This window comes from Prosopis cineraria, unplaced genomic scaffold (assembly GCF_029017545.1).
Source record: "Prosopis cineraria cultivar Desert tree isolate PC_DT_omini unplaced genomic scaffold, ASM2901754v1 PC5, whole genome shotgun sequence".
Lineage (NCBI taxonomy): Eukaryota > Viridiplantae > Streptophyta > Magnoliopsida > Fabales > Fabaceae > Prosopis > Prosopis cineraria.
In genome coordinates this window covers 2650768-2671024 of record NW_026555336.1, presented here as the reverse complement: position 1 = coordinate 2671024, position 20257 = coordinate 2650768, and the positions used below count along the sequence as shown (strand labels likewise).

General features: G+C 33.8%; 1 protein-coding gene across 7 annotated transcripts; it reads left to right on the top strand.

Annotated features, from left to right (window-relative positions):
* The first annotated feature begins 9197 nt into the window (after positions 1-9197).
* Positions 9198-13450, top strand: LOC129311599 (uncharacterized). 7 transcript variants are annotated; one of them, XM_054953953.1, is made up of 11 exons: positions 9198-9216; positions 9741-9880; positions 10347-10448; positions 10546-10662; positions 10762-11259; positions 11445-11728; positions 11819-11918; positions 12008-12067; positions 12238-12321; positions 12467-12582; positions 12838-12977. In XM_054953953.1, the coding sequence occupies exons 2-11, from the start codon at positions 9800-9802 to the stop codon at positions 12839-12841; spliced, it is 1446 nt and encodes a 481-aa protein (XP_054809928.1). In that variant the 5' UTR covers positions 9198-9216; positions 9741-9799; the 3' UTR covers positions 12842-12977. The 7 variants fall into 7 exon arrangements, with proteins under 7 accessions (XP_054809928.1, XP_054809924.1, XP_054809925.1 ...); XM_054953949.1 differs by lacking the exon at positions 9198-9216 and adding an exon at positions 9298-9453; XM_054953950.1 differs by lacking the exon at positions 9198-9216 and adding an exon at positions 9298-9542.
* The last annotated feature ends 6807 nt before the right edge of the window (positions 13451-20257 follow it).

Here is a 20257-nt window from a genome sequence, read left to right as displayed (position 1 = left end):
TGAAACCCACAAACTAAATAACAACAATAAGAGAAATCCTTATTTTTCTGTTTATGGCTACATGAATTACACCATTTCATTTTGTTCCATCAACAACTACATCTTTGAATATATTTTTAACAAAAAAATCTTATTTCAACCAGTTCTTTAAGAGTGTTCTTTAGTTTTGTTAGTCCTTCTTTACAGCTTTACAGGTCTCAAGACTTTATATTTTACTATTTTACCCGTGCCTGATGTGACTTTTTTTTATACATGTTCAAATTATCTCAAACGACCATCTTGTCAATAGATGCATGCCTAATTTTTCTTATATATATTATTATGGATTTTATTTTTTTAATGTATACTAACACATTCATCTCAACATCTTAAAATCTATTTTTCTAACTTCATATTCTTGTATTCTTTAAATCCACAAACTAGGGCAAAAGAAACATGTAACCACAGAGGCTTGCAAGTGGGAACACCCCCCCCCAAAAAAAAAAAAAAACAAACAAACAAGCATGATGTGATGATAACCAGGAACAAACAAGTCCCTATCGAGTGGTCGTGGAAGTGTGTGATATCTTTCTCACTGAAGCTACAATTTTGGTGATTTCGTTATCTAATACTGAATATCATATGATGCGAAATTGGGAATGAAGATAGAGAAGAGTTGGATACTTTAATTGAAAAAGAAGAACACTTGTACGCTCGCATCCCAAAAAGCGGTGAACGTATAAAGCAGCGAATTGATGACATTGATTGAATTAACCTTTTTTGCATGTGGGATGTGCCTTTTCCCCTCTTCGCTATTTCGACCTTTTGCTTTTCGGATCATGAGCCCTGAATTCTATGTTCATGGAACTCATTCCCGGTAAAATTACACAAATTATCATTTTTCTAATTCTATGTGTTTGGGGTGAAATTAAAACCACCTCTATGCAAAAGGGTACAACAACTAACACAACAAATAGGCCAAGTGAATGAAACGTCAGTTGAATGTTGATTTTAATGATTATAAAATAAAGAGAAAATTATATTTACAGGTTAATTAATCATGATTATATAAGGGTAAAGTAATTGACTAATATTTAAAATGAATTTGATCTAGAGAGACTGAGCATTGATATCTTCAATCCTATATTAATTTATTTTGATCCTCGTGTCATAAAAATATTTATTCTTTTGTGAAATCCTGACTTAATTAAATATTTGATTTAATTATATATTTTTTTATCTTTAAATATCACTGTGGAAGTTTTTCAACTACTAAACCTTATGTCAAAATTCACTTTTTGAAACTTCATTTTTCTTTTAAGTGCCTTCAGCACAGGTATTATCTTTTAGCACTAGTGCTATTTCAATTTTAACACCTGTGTTATTCTCCTATTCTTATTCTACTTGTGTTTCTTTTCTCTTTTTACATAGTCTTGTTCTTTCATTTTGAATCATTAGCACCTGTATTGTCTGTCAATACTTGTGCTATTTCAACTTTTTCATCATCTCTTGTTGTCATGTTTTCAAGCCTCTTTTTTTTAACACTTGTGTTATTAATAGCACTGGTACTGTTGTTCAACACATGCACTTTGAAAGAGTTCTTTTAAGTTGTATTAACACCTGTGCTATTTGATAGCACTGGTACCATTCTCCAACATTTTCTTTCAAACAGTTCATTAACACTTGTGCTACCAATTTTTCTTGAGAAAATCATTTTATTTTCATAAAATGACAAATATCATCGTCATTTACAAAGAGTTTCATATTGATACTATCAAAGAAATGCTTGTGCTATTTTCATTGTGTTGTCATTATTGTTCATCACAGCATTGGTACTAACCTCAATGGCATCGGTACTAAATTGCTTTTTCATGCTCTGTTTTACATTTTCAATTCTAAACTCTTTAAAACTCATTTCTTTGCTATTCTTTTTATCTGCAATTAATTTTGTTCACTCTATAATCTTTTTAGATTTCTTCTAAACACAATTATTGCTTGGATCAATCTCTTTGTGATTCTTTCCTGATTTATAACACTTGTGCTAAAATGCTATACCTACTTCGGTTAGAGCATTTAATGCTTATAACCATTACCTTACATAAAGAGAAACCTCCACTATAAAATATTGTTACATTGTGTCAACCATCGAAGAAACTAAAAAAAGCTCAAATATCTAAAAAAACTTAGAAGAAAGAATGAGACAAATATAACTGACTTCCAACAAGAAGATTTATAAATTTATCGAATCATTTATGACTCTCAAATATAAATAGGCTCATTTATGAAGAATGAACATAGAGAACTATAGAGCCAACAATGACGAAGTTTTATCATGAATTTGCATTCAATTTTTATGAACTTCTAGAATAACATTTATTATTTGTAATCTTCATAGATTACATAGTTACTCTTAAAGAGAGTTTATAATAGTGGTAATTTATTCTTAAACTTACTCTATTTATCTCTATTTTTTTATTATCTAAATAGATAAACTTAAGCTTGAGGAGCTTAAGTAGATTCGTTATTACCTTTGTAAGGGGAGAGATTCAGATTTAGTAAGAAATCCATGAATGTATTACGGCAACTAAGAGCCCAATTTAATCTTGGTGATATAGTTGGAAATCTTACGAGGTTTTTGGGAACTTAACTTAGACTCAAGTGATAAGAGTCGAACTAGGATAAATCATCCGTGCAAGCTCTTTTCTTCTATCTCTTGTGTTTGGTGACAACATTTCTACACTTCTCTCTTTATTTCTGTAAAGTCAATGCAAATTTTTGATCAACCTAATTCATTCCGCTCTTAGGGTCATTTACAGCATTAGGTCCAGCAAGAGATCCAATAATAATAAAGCCGATCCACATTATGATAAAATAACTTAATTAAGTCAGCTCAGGTCATTAAATCCCTTAAGAGTCAAAATCATTATCTAGACCATTGCCTCACATGAGTTCTTGATCTCAATAAGCCCTGAATCTTGCAAGATTATGATCCTCATCTACAGATATTTTAGGACACGGGTTGGCAACTACACGCTGTAAGCAAGAAGAAACATTCCATGTACAAGCTTAACTTAACTCTTAAGATTTAAGATAGACATACGAGACCATCAAGGAGAAATGTTGTATCATGTCATAAATTTCATGAGCCGTGCTATTGAATCCTTGATATTTTGCTAACAAGCTCCAGATTCCATGAGGGCAACTACTTCAGCTGAATCACTGTAAAAGGAAGAGAAAGTCACATAGAGAGGGCTCTCAAGTCTCAACAACAATCAACTCTTAATATTCATTTTAGCATTTCAGTTTGTATTTCTAGGTAGTTTTTTTAGCATCAATTTTAGCTTTGTAACCTCTACAATCTTGTACCTTGCATATTTTTTTTATTAATCAACCACTTGTTATTCTAATCTTGTTTGTATTTTACGTCGGGGTAAACTATGGTAAAGGAGTTTGAGAATCTTTTATCTTTTAATACTTAACGTTTTTGGCATACTTGATACTTTTATTGTTTTCGGAGAACAATTTGGAATCAAAATTATTCACGTATTTTAGGAGATTTATTACTATTTTTTAAAAGTACAACTAAAATGATTAAAATTATGATTTTTATAGCCCAAATTGCGGCAGCTCATAATGTTTGTTCAGTTATAAGATTCGAAACCTATTATATTATTTAAGGAGTATCATATCTCTTTCAACCTGCCCACCACCATCGTTTTGTTATTATAGCTTATTCTACTATATACATACATAGTATTTTTAACTGTTTCATTAGGATCATGGGGAGTTAATTAGTTAAATCATTGACATTGTGCAGAAAAAATTTTCTTGATTTATTTTATTAAATGTATTATTTTTAAAAATACTTTTTCTTATTAATGAGGATTGAGTCAAATAGAATGAGCTATTCTCTTGTAATCTGGACAATTAAAATTTGAATCCCCATTAGGAGATTTCAAACAAGATTGTTTTCAAAAGAAGAGCACACATGAATAATAAAAAATATTTTTTCTTATATGTAACATTTTACCCTATTTATAGAAAATTGCAAAAGCCTAAAAATGAAAAAAAGTAATTAATGATTTATTTTTTATATAAATCAATTTGTAAAAAAAACTCTCAATTCATTCTAGATCGTGACTTATATATAAGACCATGGCAAGTATATATACCAAACATGTTTTATTATATGTTTGTATATAATACAAGAAATAAGTCATAAAGTAACGAAATTAGTCATACATTTTATCATATACAACAACAACAACAACAACAAGCCTTTATCCCACTAGATGGGGTCGGTTACATGGATTGCAAGACGCCATTGTGCTCTATCATTTATCAAGCTTTTAGGAATATTATTAATTAACAAATCGCGTTCAATAACTTCCAAAAGTGTTCTCTTAGATCTTCCTCTACTTCTCTTAATCGGACTCAAAGTTATATGTTTCACTCTTCTTACCGGTGCCTCCCTTGGTTTTCTTTGTACATGTCCAAATCATCTCAATCGATTTTCTACCATTTTTTTTTCAATAGGTGCCACTCTCACTTTTTCGCGTACATGCTCATTTCAAATTTTATCTTTACGTGTATGTCCGCACATCCATCGTAACATTCTCATCTCTGCTACTCCAACTTTATGCTCTTGCTGTCTCGTTAGAGCCCAACATTCACTACTATATAATATTGTCGGTCTGATAGCAGTACGATAAAACTTTCCTTTAAGTTTATTAGGCACCTTACGGTCGCAAATAATTCCTTTAGCTTTTCTCCAATTAAACCACCCAGCTTGAATTTTATGTGAAATATCTCCACTAATTTCGCCATCATTTTAAATAATGGCTTCCAAATATCTAAACTTTTCCACTTGAAGTATAATTTGATCTCCAATTTCACTTCCAAATTATCGTCGAATAGTCCTTTACCAAATTTACAATATAAATATTCCGTCTTACTTCTACTCAGACGAAAACCTTTTAACTTCAATATCCTCCTCCATAACTCAAGTTTGCAATTCTACATTTTATCATATATGTAGAATTTTTTTTCACATCAAGAATTCTAAAATAAAATGCTTCGGATCATTTCGCCTTCACTCCATCCAGATCATCCTTATAAAAATTTGTAGAACACAGGGACCACTTTCACACACTCAAACCAAGGGGATTGCAAAAAAGACATTGTCCGTGTTAAAAGTAAAATTGAGTTTTTCTTTTCCTTTATTTTCACGAAGCATCAATTAGGATTACTTACAATGCGAGTGTGTGTATTATCTTATTGACTATTGTTTCGTACGGATTATGGTTGCCATTAGCGATCATCCGTAATTGAGTTCTGAGTGGTTTTGACAACACATGAAAACGATATACAGTCATAGAAGATGTATCCAATTGATACAAGGCAGGCTGTCGCGAAATAAACAATCCAAGCATGCCATAAATCGCTTTGCGAAATGAATGCAGCAAAGGGGCATTCTGATTTCTCAAATTGACCAGCCCCTGATGTTGCTGCGTCATCTTCCATAAGTGATGGCACGGCCTCGAATGTGCTGGTCCAGCTCTCTGTACATGCACTATTTCCCCACCCTTCTTAATTGCCTCGTTTGCCATTTGTCAAGTAGTTGGATGATTTTCTTTTCTGAATTTGACATCCAAATATATGTATTAGTCAGCATCTTTCAGATTCAGAACAATGCTTCCAATCCGGTTTTCCGAAATGGATGCAGATAGGGTGCTTGATGAAAGTTCCAGGTGAAATGATTTCACTGGCGTGACGCATGGCTGCAAATTTCACTTTCACAGGTCAGCCTTTTGGCCAAGCAACAAGGATTGGATTGGATGTTCCTCACCGCACATACAACACATGTTAGTGTAAGCTTTATCATTGGAGTTATTAATCGAAGCTTTTATATTATAAACATGATATAAATCAGTGATCATTTGAATTTACTATACCTTCTAATGCTCGAGTCTATCAACAATGCAGTTTAAACAAAGGCTTGATTGTTCATACTTGCTACATGACTGTCTCTCCTTTACATGTAAACAAGGAATGAGTCACTGATCCTTTTCTTCTTCAATTTTCTTTTCTTTATTATTTATTTATTTGGCATAAAAGGATGGATCCTTATCTAGTTCACGTGATAATCACAACTTTCACCAAAAGTTGATGTAAGGAAGAAGCTTAGCCTTGGTCCTAAAAGTTAGCATATATCATAAATTCAATTTTTTATTATTAGATATTTAGATTCCTTGATAAAAATATGACATATGCAAACAATTCTTCAAAAGATATAATCACAAAATGTTGAGCTGTGAAAAACGTAATCTTCATGTGTTGATTAATGATTATATATGAAAATTTAAAAATTCCTTTTTCAAAATGTCTGCTTATTTATGAATGTTTAATTTAAGGTTTCTAAATCCTATATATAATGCACCCATTCAGTCATGTACTACAAATGATCCCCACAATGGACTGGCAACTAGCTGGGATCATTCATCTCTACAAATTTTGGTATTTTAAGAAGATGATCCATTAGAATAGCCCTGGGGATAAATTCCCTTTCACCCGACAAGAAATGTAATAAAAATGATTTCTCAGAAGTAGGTTGAGGACACAGTTTCTTATGTGTCTGGTGGGTCAGTATGTAAGTGAGACAGAGTTGGTATACTCCACAGCTTAGTATTTGATTGGATTCCGCTGTTTAATTTAGGCATCTGCTTCCAAATGGATGGCTGTAAGGGTAGTGTTTTTGTATGGAAACAAAAAAAAAAAAAAAAAATAGAGTGAGAGAGTGAGCCCAAGCTCCTCACGTGCCCGTGCTAATAGAATACTCCTGTCTAAACTGGTATCATTAAATCCATGCACCGAACATGTGTTCTTTAATGTTTGTCATTATTATACTTGTTATTTAATCTCTAGCCTTGTCCTAATGCATTGGGAATGTCTCTCCAGTCTCCAAGCCCCACCTTTCTCATTAAATACTGTATTTCTAGTAGTTCTACCATCCATGTAAGTAGTATTTTACTATTTTATCATCATTGCAATTCCTTCTTTTCCAATACGACCAGTGAGAATAGAAATTTTTTTTTTTTGTATTTGAGGAAAACAGGCACGGCAGTTGGTTCAGTAATTTGGTTCCTATTTGTTCAGTAATTTTTTACCCTATTATTGGAAGCAGTCTATGAGATTGGTCTTTTTATTCTTTTTCACTTCTTTTTTCCTTTTTATTTTATTTTATAAAAACTCTCCCCCCCCCCCCCAACTTGTGTGTTTTAGCAGTTTCTGTATTTTCTTTTTTAATTTTCCCCATTTTCCGGTCCTGTTAGCTGTGGCAGAGTGAATAAGCTGCACAAGACAGCAAGGAGGAGACACAAAACATTTCCAGAAGCAAGCACTTGACATTTCAGAGAGATGATGCATGGTTAATTAATGATACTAATTTCGAGAATCTTGTCATTAATTCAAAGATATTGTGGCACCTGAACAGTTTGCTCACTACGTTGCTTGCTTCTTCCTCCCATGTCTCTCTTCTTGAAGTTTGGAGTTTTTGGAATTTATTATTATAGCATTTTATAAAAGCACTTAATTAAGAATACAATTATAAAACTTCAAATTCTTGCACATCTCATAGATAAAGAATTATTACGGGCTTTATTTGAAATTATCTTATTCTATTATTCTAAAAATTAGAATTTTATATAACATGTTATGGGAACAAAAAAAAAGTTTTTCACATTCTTTCTTATTTTCCAAAATAATAATCCCAGATCATCTGAAATATTTTTTTCATTTTTCTAATTTTTTATAGCAATATTTAGTCCTTTTGTGTTTTAAAATATTTTTTTTTAAAATATGATACCAAATAGATTTTTGTTTTGTTTTAGAAAATAGAAAACTATTCTTAAAATATGTTACTAAACAAGCCCTACGTCTTTTTTTCTCTCACCACCAGAAATATTACACTTCTCAAGTTCAAGGCATTAGATTTGTCCCCTTTCATAGAATGAAATTTAATATTTATAATAAAATAACTATGTAATCACAGAGAGGAAATAACACAAAGGAGTAAAGTATAAATTATGCGGGATTTCCCTTTTTTTTTATACTTATTCTTTCTTTCTTTTTTTAACTTAATTATGTTATAAGTAATTATTTGTGATGATAAAAAATTTAGATTCAACAATTATTGATGAAACTTACTGAAAAATAGTAGCATATGTACCAATTAGATAATTGTTGCCGAAAATATCTAAATGCCATTGCTTATTAATTTAAAGAACACTTCACTTTTAATATTTTAAAAAGTCAATCATTTGCGGTGGTGAAAGTTAGACATTAAATAGGCTGATAATCCAGTAAATGAGGACTTTGTCTTGCTTACTTCAAATGGCATTTTGGTTAATGCTCTCTGAATAAGCAATGAATCAGATCTTGGATGATCTCAATTTAGAACAGAAAAGGCAGATATCAATTTCGTTAATGATCTTCTTATGATTAATTAAAACTGTTATTATGATAATAGATTATTTTTCTGGAGGGCCCCTCAAAACTCTTGCTGGTACTTGAGACAATGCCTTTCTTAAGGAGTACTTTTTAGTTGTTATCACATGCCCTGACAAATTCCACTCATTTCTTTTCTCATTTCTATTTATTTTTCTTTAAATTTTGTTCTAACAAATAAAGTGAGCTAGCACCAAAATTTGAATGAAGATAAAAACTAAAAGAAAAGGAAAAAAGAGAAATTGAAAACCAAGAGAGGGAAAAGCCCTTGGGGTGGTTTAAACATAGTAGTTCATTAGTTCAACTTTATTAATTGTCAATGCCAAATTATAACCTCATTTTATTACTCAAAAAGAGAACAACTAAATTGCTTCTGCTTGATGAGGAATTGTCTTTTTCTCTTTTGTAATTTTATGCGTTTGCCTTTGTCTGAAGCCAAAGGAAAAAGAATCACTGACATAATAACTATTTGAGTTCAGCACAGGACATTAAGTACCTAGCTCAACCTACTCCAAATAGTAATGAGGTGAAAATAAAATAAACATAATTGAAAGGTACATTATCATTAATATTTAGAATTTATCACTATCACTAACTAGTAGGAATGTGGGAATATAATGGAAAACATACACAAGAGAAAAAGCTTAGCAAACAGAGAAACACACACACAGAGTGGGACGCACGTTGTTTCGTAATGAAAGCAGGTTGTCACTCTCAGCCCAAAAAGGCAAGGTACTCTCAAATCTCAATCACAATCACATTCCTCTCTAGACGTGTTTATATTGCAGTAAAGACTTATTTTTTCTTATTAGAAACGAAAATTAATCAATATGAGGAAGAGCTGAGAGGCGTGAGAGCAGATCAAACATGGTTATCATATTACTTTGGTATTTAAAACCAATGGAACGCTTTTGTTGGAAGCGACTGTGAGCTCGTTAGAAACCTCGTCGTTTTCCTCCTTCTACTGTGGTGGGTTTTTGTTGCTTTCTGTTTCGCTCTGTTCTAGACAAATATAAAAGAACTTTTTTTCTTGCGGGAGCAGGGATTTGCGTTTCTGGGTCTGTCTTTCTGCTTTCAAGTTTCCCGCTTTGCCTCTGTTTATGAATTTATGAATTCTCTTCCTCATTGGGAGACTTTGTCTCGCAAGAGTCGGTTCCTATCTGCCTTTTTGTATAATTGCATGCTGCTTTGATATTGCATTTCACTTTATCAATGGCTTAACTGTTAACTTCAACCTCTTATTGCCCATCTTACAGGATAAATAAAGTTATATTGCATTGTATTCTTTCTCGTTTCCCGGGAAAGTGGAAAGCAGATGAATACCAGAGCACGAACCAGTACGACCACCACCTCCCGCCTTCAGGCAACCAAAGCTTCTTTAAATGATGAAAATAAAGTAATAAATTCTTCTCCTTCTCCTTTTCTTCCTCTTCTTCCTCTTCTTCTTACAGATTTTATCTTGTTTTTCTGGTGTCCCCTTGGGAGATCTTGAAGAACCAAGCACCCTGTTATGTTTGGCAATTTCTCCAGAAAATTAGGCTCTCTACCATCAAAGGTTCCAAAATTTTCACGTTATTTGAAATGAACTTCTCTGTGTGTTTGTAAACGAAAACCTTGATTCAGAGCCTAAATCAAGAACTGCTTTGATCACAAGCATGAAATTTTCCAACTCCTTTGAGAATTATTCTTATCGAACTCTTCAATCGACATAAATTGGAAATGTGAAGGCTTTGGTCCGCATCCGAAAATTGGGTTCTATCTCTGATCTGAAGAAACGAATAGATTTGTGCTTCAGCTTCTTTGTTGAACAGTCAAATTAGTTTGCTTATAAAACAGATTCATTACTGACTGTGAAAATGCAGGGCAAGATGGAAACTCGAGGGAGCAGAGCGATGGGTGCCCAGAAAACCTTGAAAAATGGACGTCGATCCAACAGAGAAAGGAAAATGGCCTTGATACAAGACGTACACCAATCATTCTCACATGTTTCATTTACTTCTTTCAACTAACTGTTACTTCTATAAATAATTTATCAATTTAGATATCTGTTCACACTTACAGGTAGATAAGTTGAAGAGAAAGCTCAGACACGAAGAAAATGTTCACAGGGCGTTAGAAAGAGCATTTACGAGACCTCTGGGAGCTCTGCCACGACTTCCTCCGTATCTTCCTCCTTATGTTAGCATCTCTCTATGTTTGTCTTTCTTATTTACTGCTATCCTAGAACTTTGTGCTTTCATCTCTTTATATCTAAAATGAATTGTTTTTGGAATTCAGACATTGGAGCTTCTTGCTGAAGTAGCAGTACTGGAGGAGGAGGTGGTACGATTAGAAGAACAGGTTGTGAATTTCAGGAAAGGTTTATACCAGGAAGCTGTGTACACTTCCTCTAAGAGAAATTTGGAAATTTTGAATGATTCGATTGAGCAAAACTCACTCAGGAGCTCCAAACACCAACGATCAAAATCTTTGTCTCAAAGCGAGTTTAATCTAACAACCATGGCTAGGCCTCAGCCTCCTATTGCCAGAAGTACTTCCAGTAGAAAGCTACTATTTTCATCTGACACTACTATCTCTGATAACACCGCTGGGAAACAATTGCATAGAAAGCAAAACTCAATCTCATCTATCCCAGAAGAAGGAAGAGGGAAAGAGAATCTATCGTTTAGTAATGCTGTCATGAAGGACACGCAGTCTCCAGAAAAGAAAACTTCCAAAGCCAGTACTCCAGTGAAGAAAACTCCTGTCAAACAGGAATCGGCAGAGAAGTTACAGGTAACTTACATTAACACTTTCAAGAAACAATCTCTGAAATAGTTGTAGTTATTTCAACAGGTTCAATTTCAGCACTCCTGTAGTTTTGTTGCCATCAGTTTTAGATGAGTTGGATCAATGATTTTCAGTAAAATTGCACACTTGTCAAATATTTCCAATTTCAATGACGGCTTTTGCTTGTTCAGCTGGAGTGGAGATTAACAGATCAGGAAAGAGCAGGTGATAGAGCATCAGAAGTTGATATCACGCCTAATGGAATATCAGAGGATATTGTGAAGTGCTTGTGCAGCATATTTATCAGAATATGCACATCGAAGGACAGATTAGGAGAGCTCAATGATCCCTATGGCATTAATCCTCAATCCAAAAAGAGAGATATTGGTCCCTATAAAAATCTATGTGAAGTGAAAGCGTCAACGGTTGATCTCAACAGAACAACAAATGCATTGTTTCTGATCCGTAGACTTGAGTAAGTTTTGAAAGGCTAATTCTTTTTAGCTATTGATTGATAGAATCAATGAGTGTCCGTAACTAACCTGATAAAGTGGTTGGTATTCAGGTTCCTACTTGGGAAGCTTGCTTCTGTGAAATTGAAGGGTCTTACTCATCATCAGAAACTCGCATTCTGGATAAACACTTATAATTCCTGCATGTTGAATGTAAGATATACTGTCCTGTCACAAATTAGCTTCATCTTGCTGTAATTTATGGCAGAAGACAGGTCTCATTTTGATTTTGGATGTTTTAGGCATATTTGAGACAAGGCATACCAGAGAGTCCTGAAATGGTTGTGGCGCTAATGCAGGAGGTACATTGATCAGGACAATTAACTTTAAGTTTTCAAAAATTCAGTACACATTAGACTCCAAAATAAACAAATTTGTTACACAACCTGAGTCACTTTTCAGAAGGATTAATGCAAAGACTAGTTTTACATGAAAATTCAAGCTGATTCATATTTGTCCATGTTTTTACCAGGCAACATTAGTAGTAGGGGGCCAGTTGCTCAATGCAATTACGATAGAGCATTTCATTCTGAGACTGCCTTATCACCTGAAGTTTGTAAGTTCCCCAATCATGCAATGTGCTTTTAGACCTGATGAAGTTCCTTTTTCTTCAAAGTCCTTGCTATTTGAACAGTTATATAATTGTCTTCAAATTGATTATAATTCATCCATTGATTTTTCAACTTCGCTTCCTGCAACAGTCATGCCCAAAATCAACAAAAACGACGAGATTATCAGTAGAAGCATGTTTGGACTGGAATGGTCTGAACCCTTGGTTACATTCGCACTCTCCTGTGGAAGCTGGTCTTCACCTGCAGTATGTTTTCTTCTCCCCACTTCAACTTACCAATATTTTAGCCATCTTTACACTGATTAGTTGTTTGTGAGCACACAAATCTTCATACTTTTGAAACTTAGGCCAAGGTTGTTGTTCTTGGGTTGTGAGAGATTCATTTAATACCACTTGTTGGTATCCGCCAAAAATGTCCAGTAGTAACATTGTTGTCATAGTCTAGATCTGTTTCTTGATGTGGATAAGTGTATAAATCTCGTGTCCTGCGTGTATATGAAGGTGAGGGTGTACACAGCATCTCAAGTTGAGAACGAATTAGAAGCAGCAAAGAGAGATTATTTACAGGCAGCGGTTGGCATTACAAACACAAACAAGGTCATAATCCCAAAATTGCTCGACTGGTATTTACTGGATTTTGCAAAGGACTTAGAATCTTTACTGGACTGGGTTTGCCTGCAACTTCCTCATGACCTCAGAAATGAAACAATCAAGTGCCTCCAGAGAAGTGGAAGAGAGCCTCCTGTCTCTCAGCTGGTACAAATAATGCCGTACGAGTTCAGTTTCAGGCTGCTTTTGCGCCATTCATGAGAGGTGTAGGTTTCTTAGACTTTGATATGGTGGGTTTGTATATTTCATAGTTTTTTTTTTCTTTTTTTCTTTTAGACAAACAAAGTACACAAACACGTCAGCGTAAAGTAAATGTTTGTGGAAATTGGGTTGCTAGCAATTAGCAAATCATACATAGAAATGGCGGTTTCGTTAGAAAGTGATGTGGGTGGCTGCGAAAGTTTTGGAGATAATCTCACATTGCTCACAACAGTGTTTAGAGTTGACAAATCGGGAAAACCAATTTGGGACATAAGGATAAATTGAGTCTCTTAATTATTTATTATTCATGGTTTGTTGCCTTGATTAAGTTATGTGTTTTAGGAGTCAGCACAGCCAAGTGTCCTAGAATGGTCACCTGAAATATTCGAGGAAATCAAATAACAATAACTCAAGAAATGATATGAAATCAAGTCACGGGTACTTATATCTTTGATTGAAATAGCCGAATGGTCTAAGAACATCCGGAAAATGCAGCAGAAAGAAGGGAAGAAATTACAATCAGAGGGAGGGGAAGAACATTAAAACCAGAAGGATAAGATCACAAAACTTCTCTACCCCAAACCCTTGATTTCCCCCTTGCTAATAGCCCCCAATCATCCTTGAACCACAGAGGTGGCTTGCGAATGCTAGTGCCCCTCCAAATGCTTCGCTACGCTCAGCTTGCAGGGTACTGTGCTTGTGGGGAGAGAGGTTCCTCCCTTTATTTTCTCTCATTTTCCCTATTCCCACCATTGATTTAATTTTATTTAATGAATTTATTTAAATTACAAATTTGATGAATGGTGAGGATTGGGAAAAGGAGGGAAAAGAAGAGAAGAGAAAGGAAGGAACCCTGTCCCGTGCTTGTGACACTTGTCCCAAAGGTACCTAAATCTGATTTGCATCCTCGTCTTTGTTTGCTAGCTCTAGCTGATCATCCACTTTGTCTTGCCAAGTCATTGTCACAGCCAGTAGTCGTTCCATGGCATCCCTCCTCAAGATTGACCTTGTCCTCAAGGTCAAAGTGTGGATCATTGTTCTTTAAGAAGGATTCATTTTCCTAAGTAGGATCAATCTCCGCATCCCACTGAATGAGATATTGTTTCATTTCCTCATTGTGAATATTAACTACCTGGGTGCCCCAAAAGGTACGAGAAGACAACATTGGCCCTTCATCAACAATGAGTAATGGAAGTAGTGATCAAAAGGGTTAACTTCACATTTCTTGAGGAGCAAGACATGAAAGACTGAGTGGATTCAGGCCTCATGAAAAAGCTAGAGTAAGCCATGAACCCAATCTTTTCAACAACCTAAAATGGCCCAAAATATTTCAGGCCCAATTTTTAATTCTTACACTACTACACCGTGTTTTGTTTATAGGGCTGGAACCTCAGGAAAACCCAATCTCCCACTTCAAAATGGACCTCAGTCCTTCTTTTATCAGCAAATTTCTTCATGGGGTCTTAACCAAATGTTGTTTGAGATTCAATAACATGTCACGCTGCTCCAACACTTCTTGAACATCAGAAGGTGCTTCGGCCGAAGAGGATGCGCCAATTAAATTGGGAGGATCCCTCCCATGCACTACTAGAAAGGGTGTCATGCCAGTTGCAAATTGGTAGGAAGTATTGCACCAAAATTCAGCCCATGTTAACCAATTGACTCACTGTTTGGGTTCATCAAATACAAAGCATTGCAGGTACATTTCGAGGCACTTATTCAAAGCTTCACTATGCCTATCTATTTAAACATGATAGGAAGAGCTCATTTTCAAAGTACTGCCTTGAAGCTTAAATAGATGCTGCTAGAATGAGTTGGTGAATACCTTGTCCATTTCTGTAACAACCGACTTTGGGATCCTATGTAACTTAACTACTAAATTAACAAATGCTTTTGCAACTTGAGCACTATTGCAAGAAGCTTTAAGAGGTGTACAGTGTCCATATTTTGATAATTTATTTACAACTGCGATAGTAATAGAAAAACATTTAGAAACGAGCAAACCCGTCACAAAGTCCATGGCCATGTCTTCCCATATTTGCAAGGTATGAGTAAAGGATTCAGCAACCCACTAGGGAAGTGTTTGGGAGCTCTTAGCCTATTGATAAATTCTGCACTTCCTGATATAATCTCTAGTATCCCTTCTTGTAGGCCAATGGAAATGAGAAAAAAAAAAAAAATCCAGGCATGGGTTCTCAAGGAACCCAAGTGTCCCCTAACACGAGAGAAGTGGGATTCTTGCAAGATTTTTAGAATTAACTCAGTGGCATATATAGGTATTACAATTCTATTTTTCCAGTCAAGTAAGTCCTTCATGCAAACTAAAGTCATTCATTTTACCCGAATCTTCATTGAACTCTTGAATCTTCATATGTAATTCATTCGAGTCCTTCAAATAGCTTTTTATTTCTTCAAGAAATGAATTGTGGGGCATGGTAACAGCCATATTAAAAGGCTTGGAGAGGGAATCAGCAGCTTGAATTATTTTTCCAGGCTTTTATTCAATAGAATATCTCCACCCCAACAATTTTGGAAGCCATATTTGCTGCTCGGGTGTCTGTGTCATTTGATCTGATAGATGCTTCAAACTTTTTGGATAAATCTAGATAATGAAGTAATTCTCGAAGAGACAATTTCTGAATTTGGCAACAGCCTCAATGATAACATATAACTCTCGGATGTACATTGATTGCGCTTGCATCCCAAGAGATAACTTCTTGGAAAAATAAGCAATAAGCTTATTGTTTTTGGATGGCACAACCCTAATCCCACCACCCAAAGCATCAGTCTCCACTATAAATGGCTTGGAGAAATCAAGAAGAGTTAGAATAGGGTCTTCCATAAAGGCCTTCTTCAAATTTTCAAAAGCCATTCTCGTTGTCTCAATCCATTCAAAGCTATTCTTGTGAGGTAACTCTGTAGGATGAGCAATGGCTGCATATCGATGTATAAACCTAAGGTAACAACCTGTCAAGCCCAAAAATCCTCTCAACTTAGATACAATTTTAAGAGCTAACCAATCCACAACAACCTGAGTCTTCTCAGGGTCTATTTCCACCCTTTTTGCAATAACAACATGGGCCAAGTAGTGAATCATAAATTGTCCAATTGAGCATCTTCCTAACTTAGCAAAGAGTTGGTGTTCTACTAAGCATTCTAATGCTAGCTTCAAGTGATTCAGATGTTCTTCCCAGTTGGAAGAATACACAAATATGCCATCGAAAAACAACAGTATGAATAGCCTTAAATAAGGTTGAAACACATTGTTCATAAGTGATTGAAATGTTGCAGTCACGTTAGTGAGCCCAGACCGCATGACTAACCACTCACAATGCCCATGGTGTGTGTGAAATGTGTCTTGTGTCGGTCTTCTCTGACCAGAATCTAATGGTATCTAAAGCGCAAATCCAACTTTGAAAAGTAGCAAGTAGCCTTCAATTCATCCATGGTTGGAATTGGACATGAGTGTAATGGTGCTCCTAAATTAGGAGACTAATTAGCTCACTAACCATGGATTAACCTAAGAAGACTATCCAAGAATGATTAACCTAACCCAACTCAACTTGTATTTTCTTTTCAAAAGAAATATGTTCCAAAATTCATACCAAAATGTGATCCCAGTTTTTCATCATCTAAATACATCAACAATTCACTAATAATATAAAAGCATGGGATCAAGATATTTTGAAAAAAATTGCATAGCATCTAATCATCATCACAGCATATTCACATGCAATCTTACTAGATGCCATCACATATAAATCCCACATATACATACTTGACAACCTCAAGTCATATTCACATGCTACAATGAGCTTACTCTTCACATGTTCATCTATTTAACTCATAACAAATTTCGTCCAATTCACCTTTTGCTAATTCAAAAGCTATGCGATGTCATTGCATAAATTAAACAAGTGTATCATATATCCATGCATAACCAATTCGACTCATTTGCACTAGTATTTTGGCCATCTAAATTTAACCCATACATATTACAACAAGCCTAGGGCCCAAAATACACAACCACCACATTGCAAAACCCATAATGTAAGTGACAAAAAATTAAATTCTCTAGTTGGTAATATCAAAAGTAATTCATACACATAAACTTAAAACAAACATAGCCTACAAAAGTCTCTAGGCTTGTCTCTCTTTTCCTCTTTCCCATTTAGATGAGCTAGCACCCACAAAATATTGAAGAAATAAAGGTGAGTATAACTACTCAGTAATTAAAGTACATCTAACACACATAAATGTATGCCAAGCAATTATAAATGCAAGTGGCCATTTTTAACATTAACATTCATACAAGTGATTATTATCAATTCATAAGATCATTTAACAAGTATATAGCATATTTAGGCATAATATGTCACAAATCAGTCATGATAAACATATTCAACTTCCCTATAGCCTACAAGCCATTATACTCAATTAGGCCCACAAGCCTTTATTCTCGTAATGCCACACTTCCCACATGTTATTCATAATCAAAATTATGTACAAATGATTTTCAAATATAATGCATAATTAATGTTCTCCTTATAGCCTCCTTATACCTTCAGACATGAAATTTGTGAGCTTAGTCAGTGGGTTAGTCTATGCAGGAGACTACCCTAAGCCAAATCCAATTAATGAAGACTCATCGGGCTAGGGTTATGTCAATCACTAAAGGAACACGGTTTCCTTAAGCCACAACCAATAGGGTGTCCCCTCCCATGCTAGCCTCACTCTAACAAAAATTAATGGGCACAATGTTATTACGGACTAGTTACTCTACAAAGTAACTTTGCTACAATGCACAACAATGGAAGAAGGGCCTACAACCCCACGAGTCCAACAATAGTAGCTAATGTACCATATGGAATTTGGGTAAATCATAACTTCCTTTATTAAGACAAACTCCTGCTATATGATCATGCCATGCAAAGGTCAATTAAACAAGGCCATAACCCTCTTTCATAGACTTTGCATACATGCTCATATTTCAAATCATAACATCATATACATATCAACATACAGTCTCATTTATCAAACCATTTCAATTTTACAATTAATAATCAAGCCATAATGCACAATATAGCCTATATATATATATATATATATATCAAGTCATTAGCTTCAACATAGTCAATTTTCACAAGTTTAAAGCCACCCATTGCATTTAATATAAATATGATATCTCAATACCATTTTTTGTTTTATGTAAATAATTAACTAACACACAATTGTACATATTAAATTTTTCTCGATTACTTCAAACGTTTGAGAAATTAAATGTTATCCCTCTAGTTATAACACTTTTAAAGTTTTTCTAAGCTTGATTGGTGTCAAATAACAATTAATTATATTACATGTCAATAGCATCATCAACACAATACACACTCATGTTCCAACACTTGAGCATTTTCAAGACCTTAGTTTTAATCCTTTGAATTTTAAAAATTTAATTTCATATTTTTGAACCTATTTACTTGGTTCATTAGTTTTTTTTTAACTCACATTAGTTCATTGAAGTTGTAGCCAAAATTAAAATTAACCTTCAGACAATTTTTTAATAATAAAATTTTCTTTTCTATATCATAAATTCGTACATAAAAATATTAAAAAATTGCAAACTTAATCTCAAACTTATAATCATCATTATATAGCTTTAATACTTTGTTGCTACTCCCAAATAATCCTCTAATAATTATTAAATCAACTTATAATTTCTGATTTACTAAAAATCTAACATAGAAGTCTAGGATTTTACTCAACTTTCAAATTTAAATTTCATTAATAAAATAATATTTAAAATATTCATTATATTTTTAACAATATTAACAACTATATTTATTCATCGTAAATTCATTCTCTTTCAAACTCTTAATTTTTCATAGCCATAAAATCAAAAACTTAAAAGAAAAGATGATTAAAAAAAATATTTTAGGCATTTATATAGTCTTCAAAGACTTGAAGTCTCACTCAAAATATCCTGTTACGAAGCCTTGGATAAAATTTTTCTTCCCGTTGCGCGCACGCTCTGTTTTCGTTTTCCTCTCTGTGGGATGCCGAAGAAATGAAAGAATGAAGAACAGGAGTGTGTGTTTTTAATTAGGCGTGGGTCCTACACTTCCTTTCATTTTTTTTTCATATATATGTACGCCAAACACGCACTGACACACACAAGAACGGATTGGAAATCCGTCCCCCATCCCCCTTCTCTTTCTTTTTTAAATAAATTTATCTCCACTTTCTTTCTTTTTTTTTAACGATAATAATAATATTATTATTATTTTTTATTTTTTAAAAAAATCATAATTTAGGATTTATTTTATATTAGATTCAATAATACTTTCCTAATTAAAATTATTTATTTTTAAATATTGTTCTAAAATTATCCATTTTAATTAATTTTGAATTAAATTTTGTAATGTTACAGTGAGTCCTCGATGGTGACAATATTTAAGGCTCTATAATAAGTTCAAAAACCTCAACGTTCCATCCTTCATTTTAACCAATAGCATAAAAGCTGAACACGGACTCGTGCTTAGTCTGATGATTCCCTCTTCCAGCATTTCCTATTGCTTCTGGTTGAAGGGATTTCTATAGGGTCTAACCTTAATAGGAGGTGCTCCCTCTTGAATTGGGATAGCTAATCATGACTCCTCTTTGGTTGGAATCCCCTTGGAATTTCAAACACCACTTGGTATTAAAGCAACAACTTTGCCCGGTCAGGAGGATTATCGATAGGCAAATCTAAAGATGGAGGTGTCAATCAACTCATAATTATAGGAGAAAATTAGCTCAATGATCTAAAAAATACAGCTCTCATAAATTATGAATAAAATTTTTAAATATTTTAAAATATACTCATTCATAAAATCAATTAAATATATTTTACTTTTTTATCATTAGATTAAATTTATTATTAAAACATAATATATGTATTGTAACTAATTTTTAACTGACTGAATCTTTTATTTTTTTCTCTGAATCATTTTTTTTTTAAATATAAATTGCTAATGTCTTTTTTCATCGTAAAGCTTCTCTTCTCTCTCCTTTGTTTTTCTCATAAACACTATGAAGATGACATTAGATATTGAAAAGAAATTTTCATTCTAAA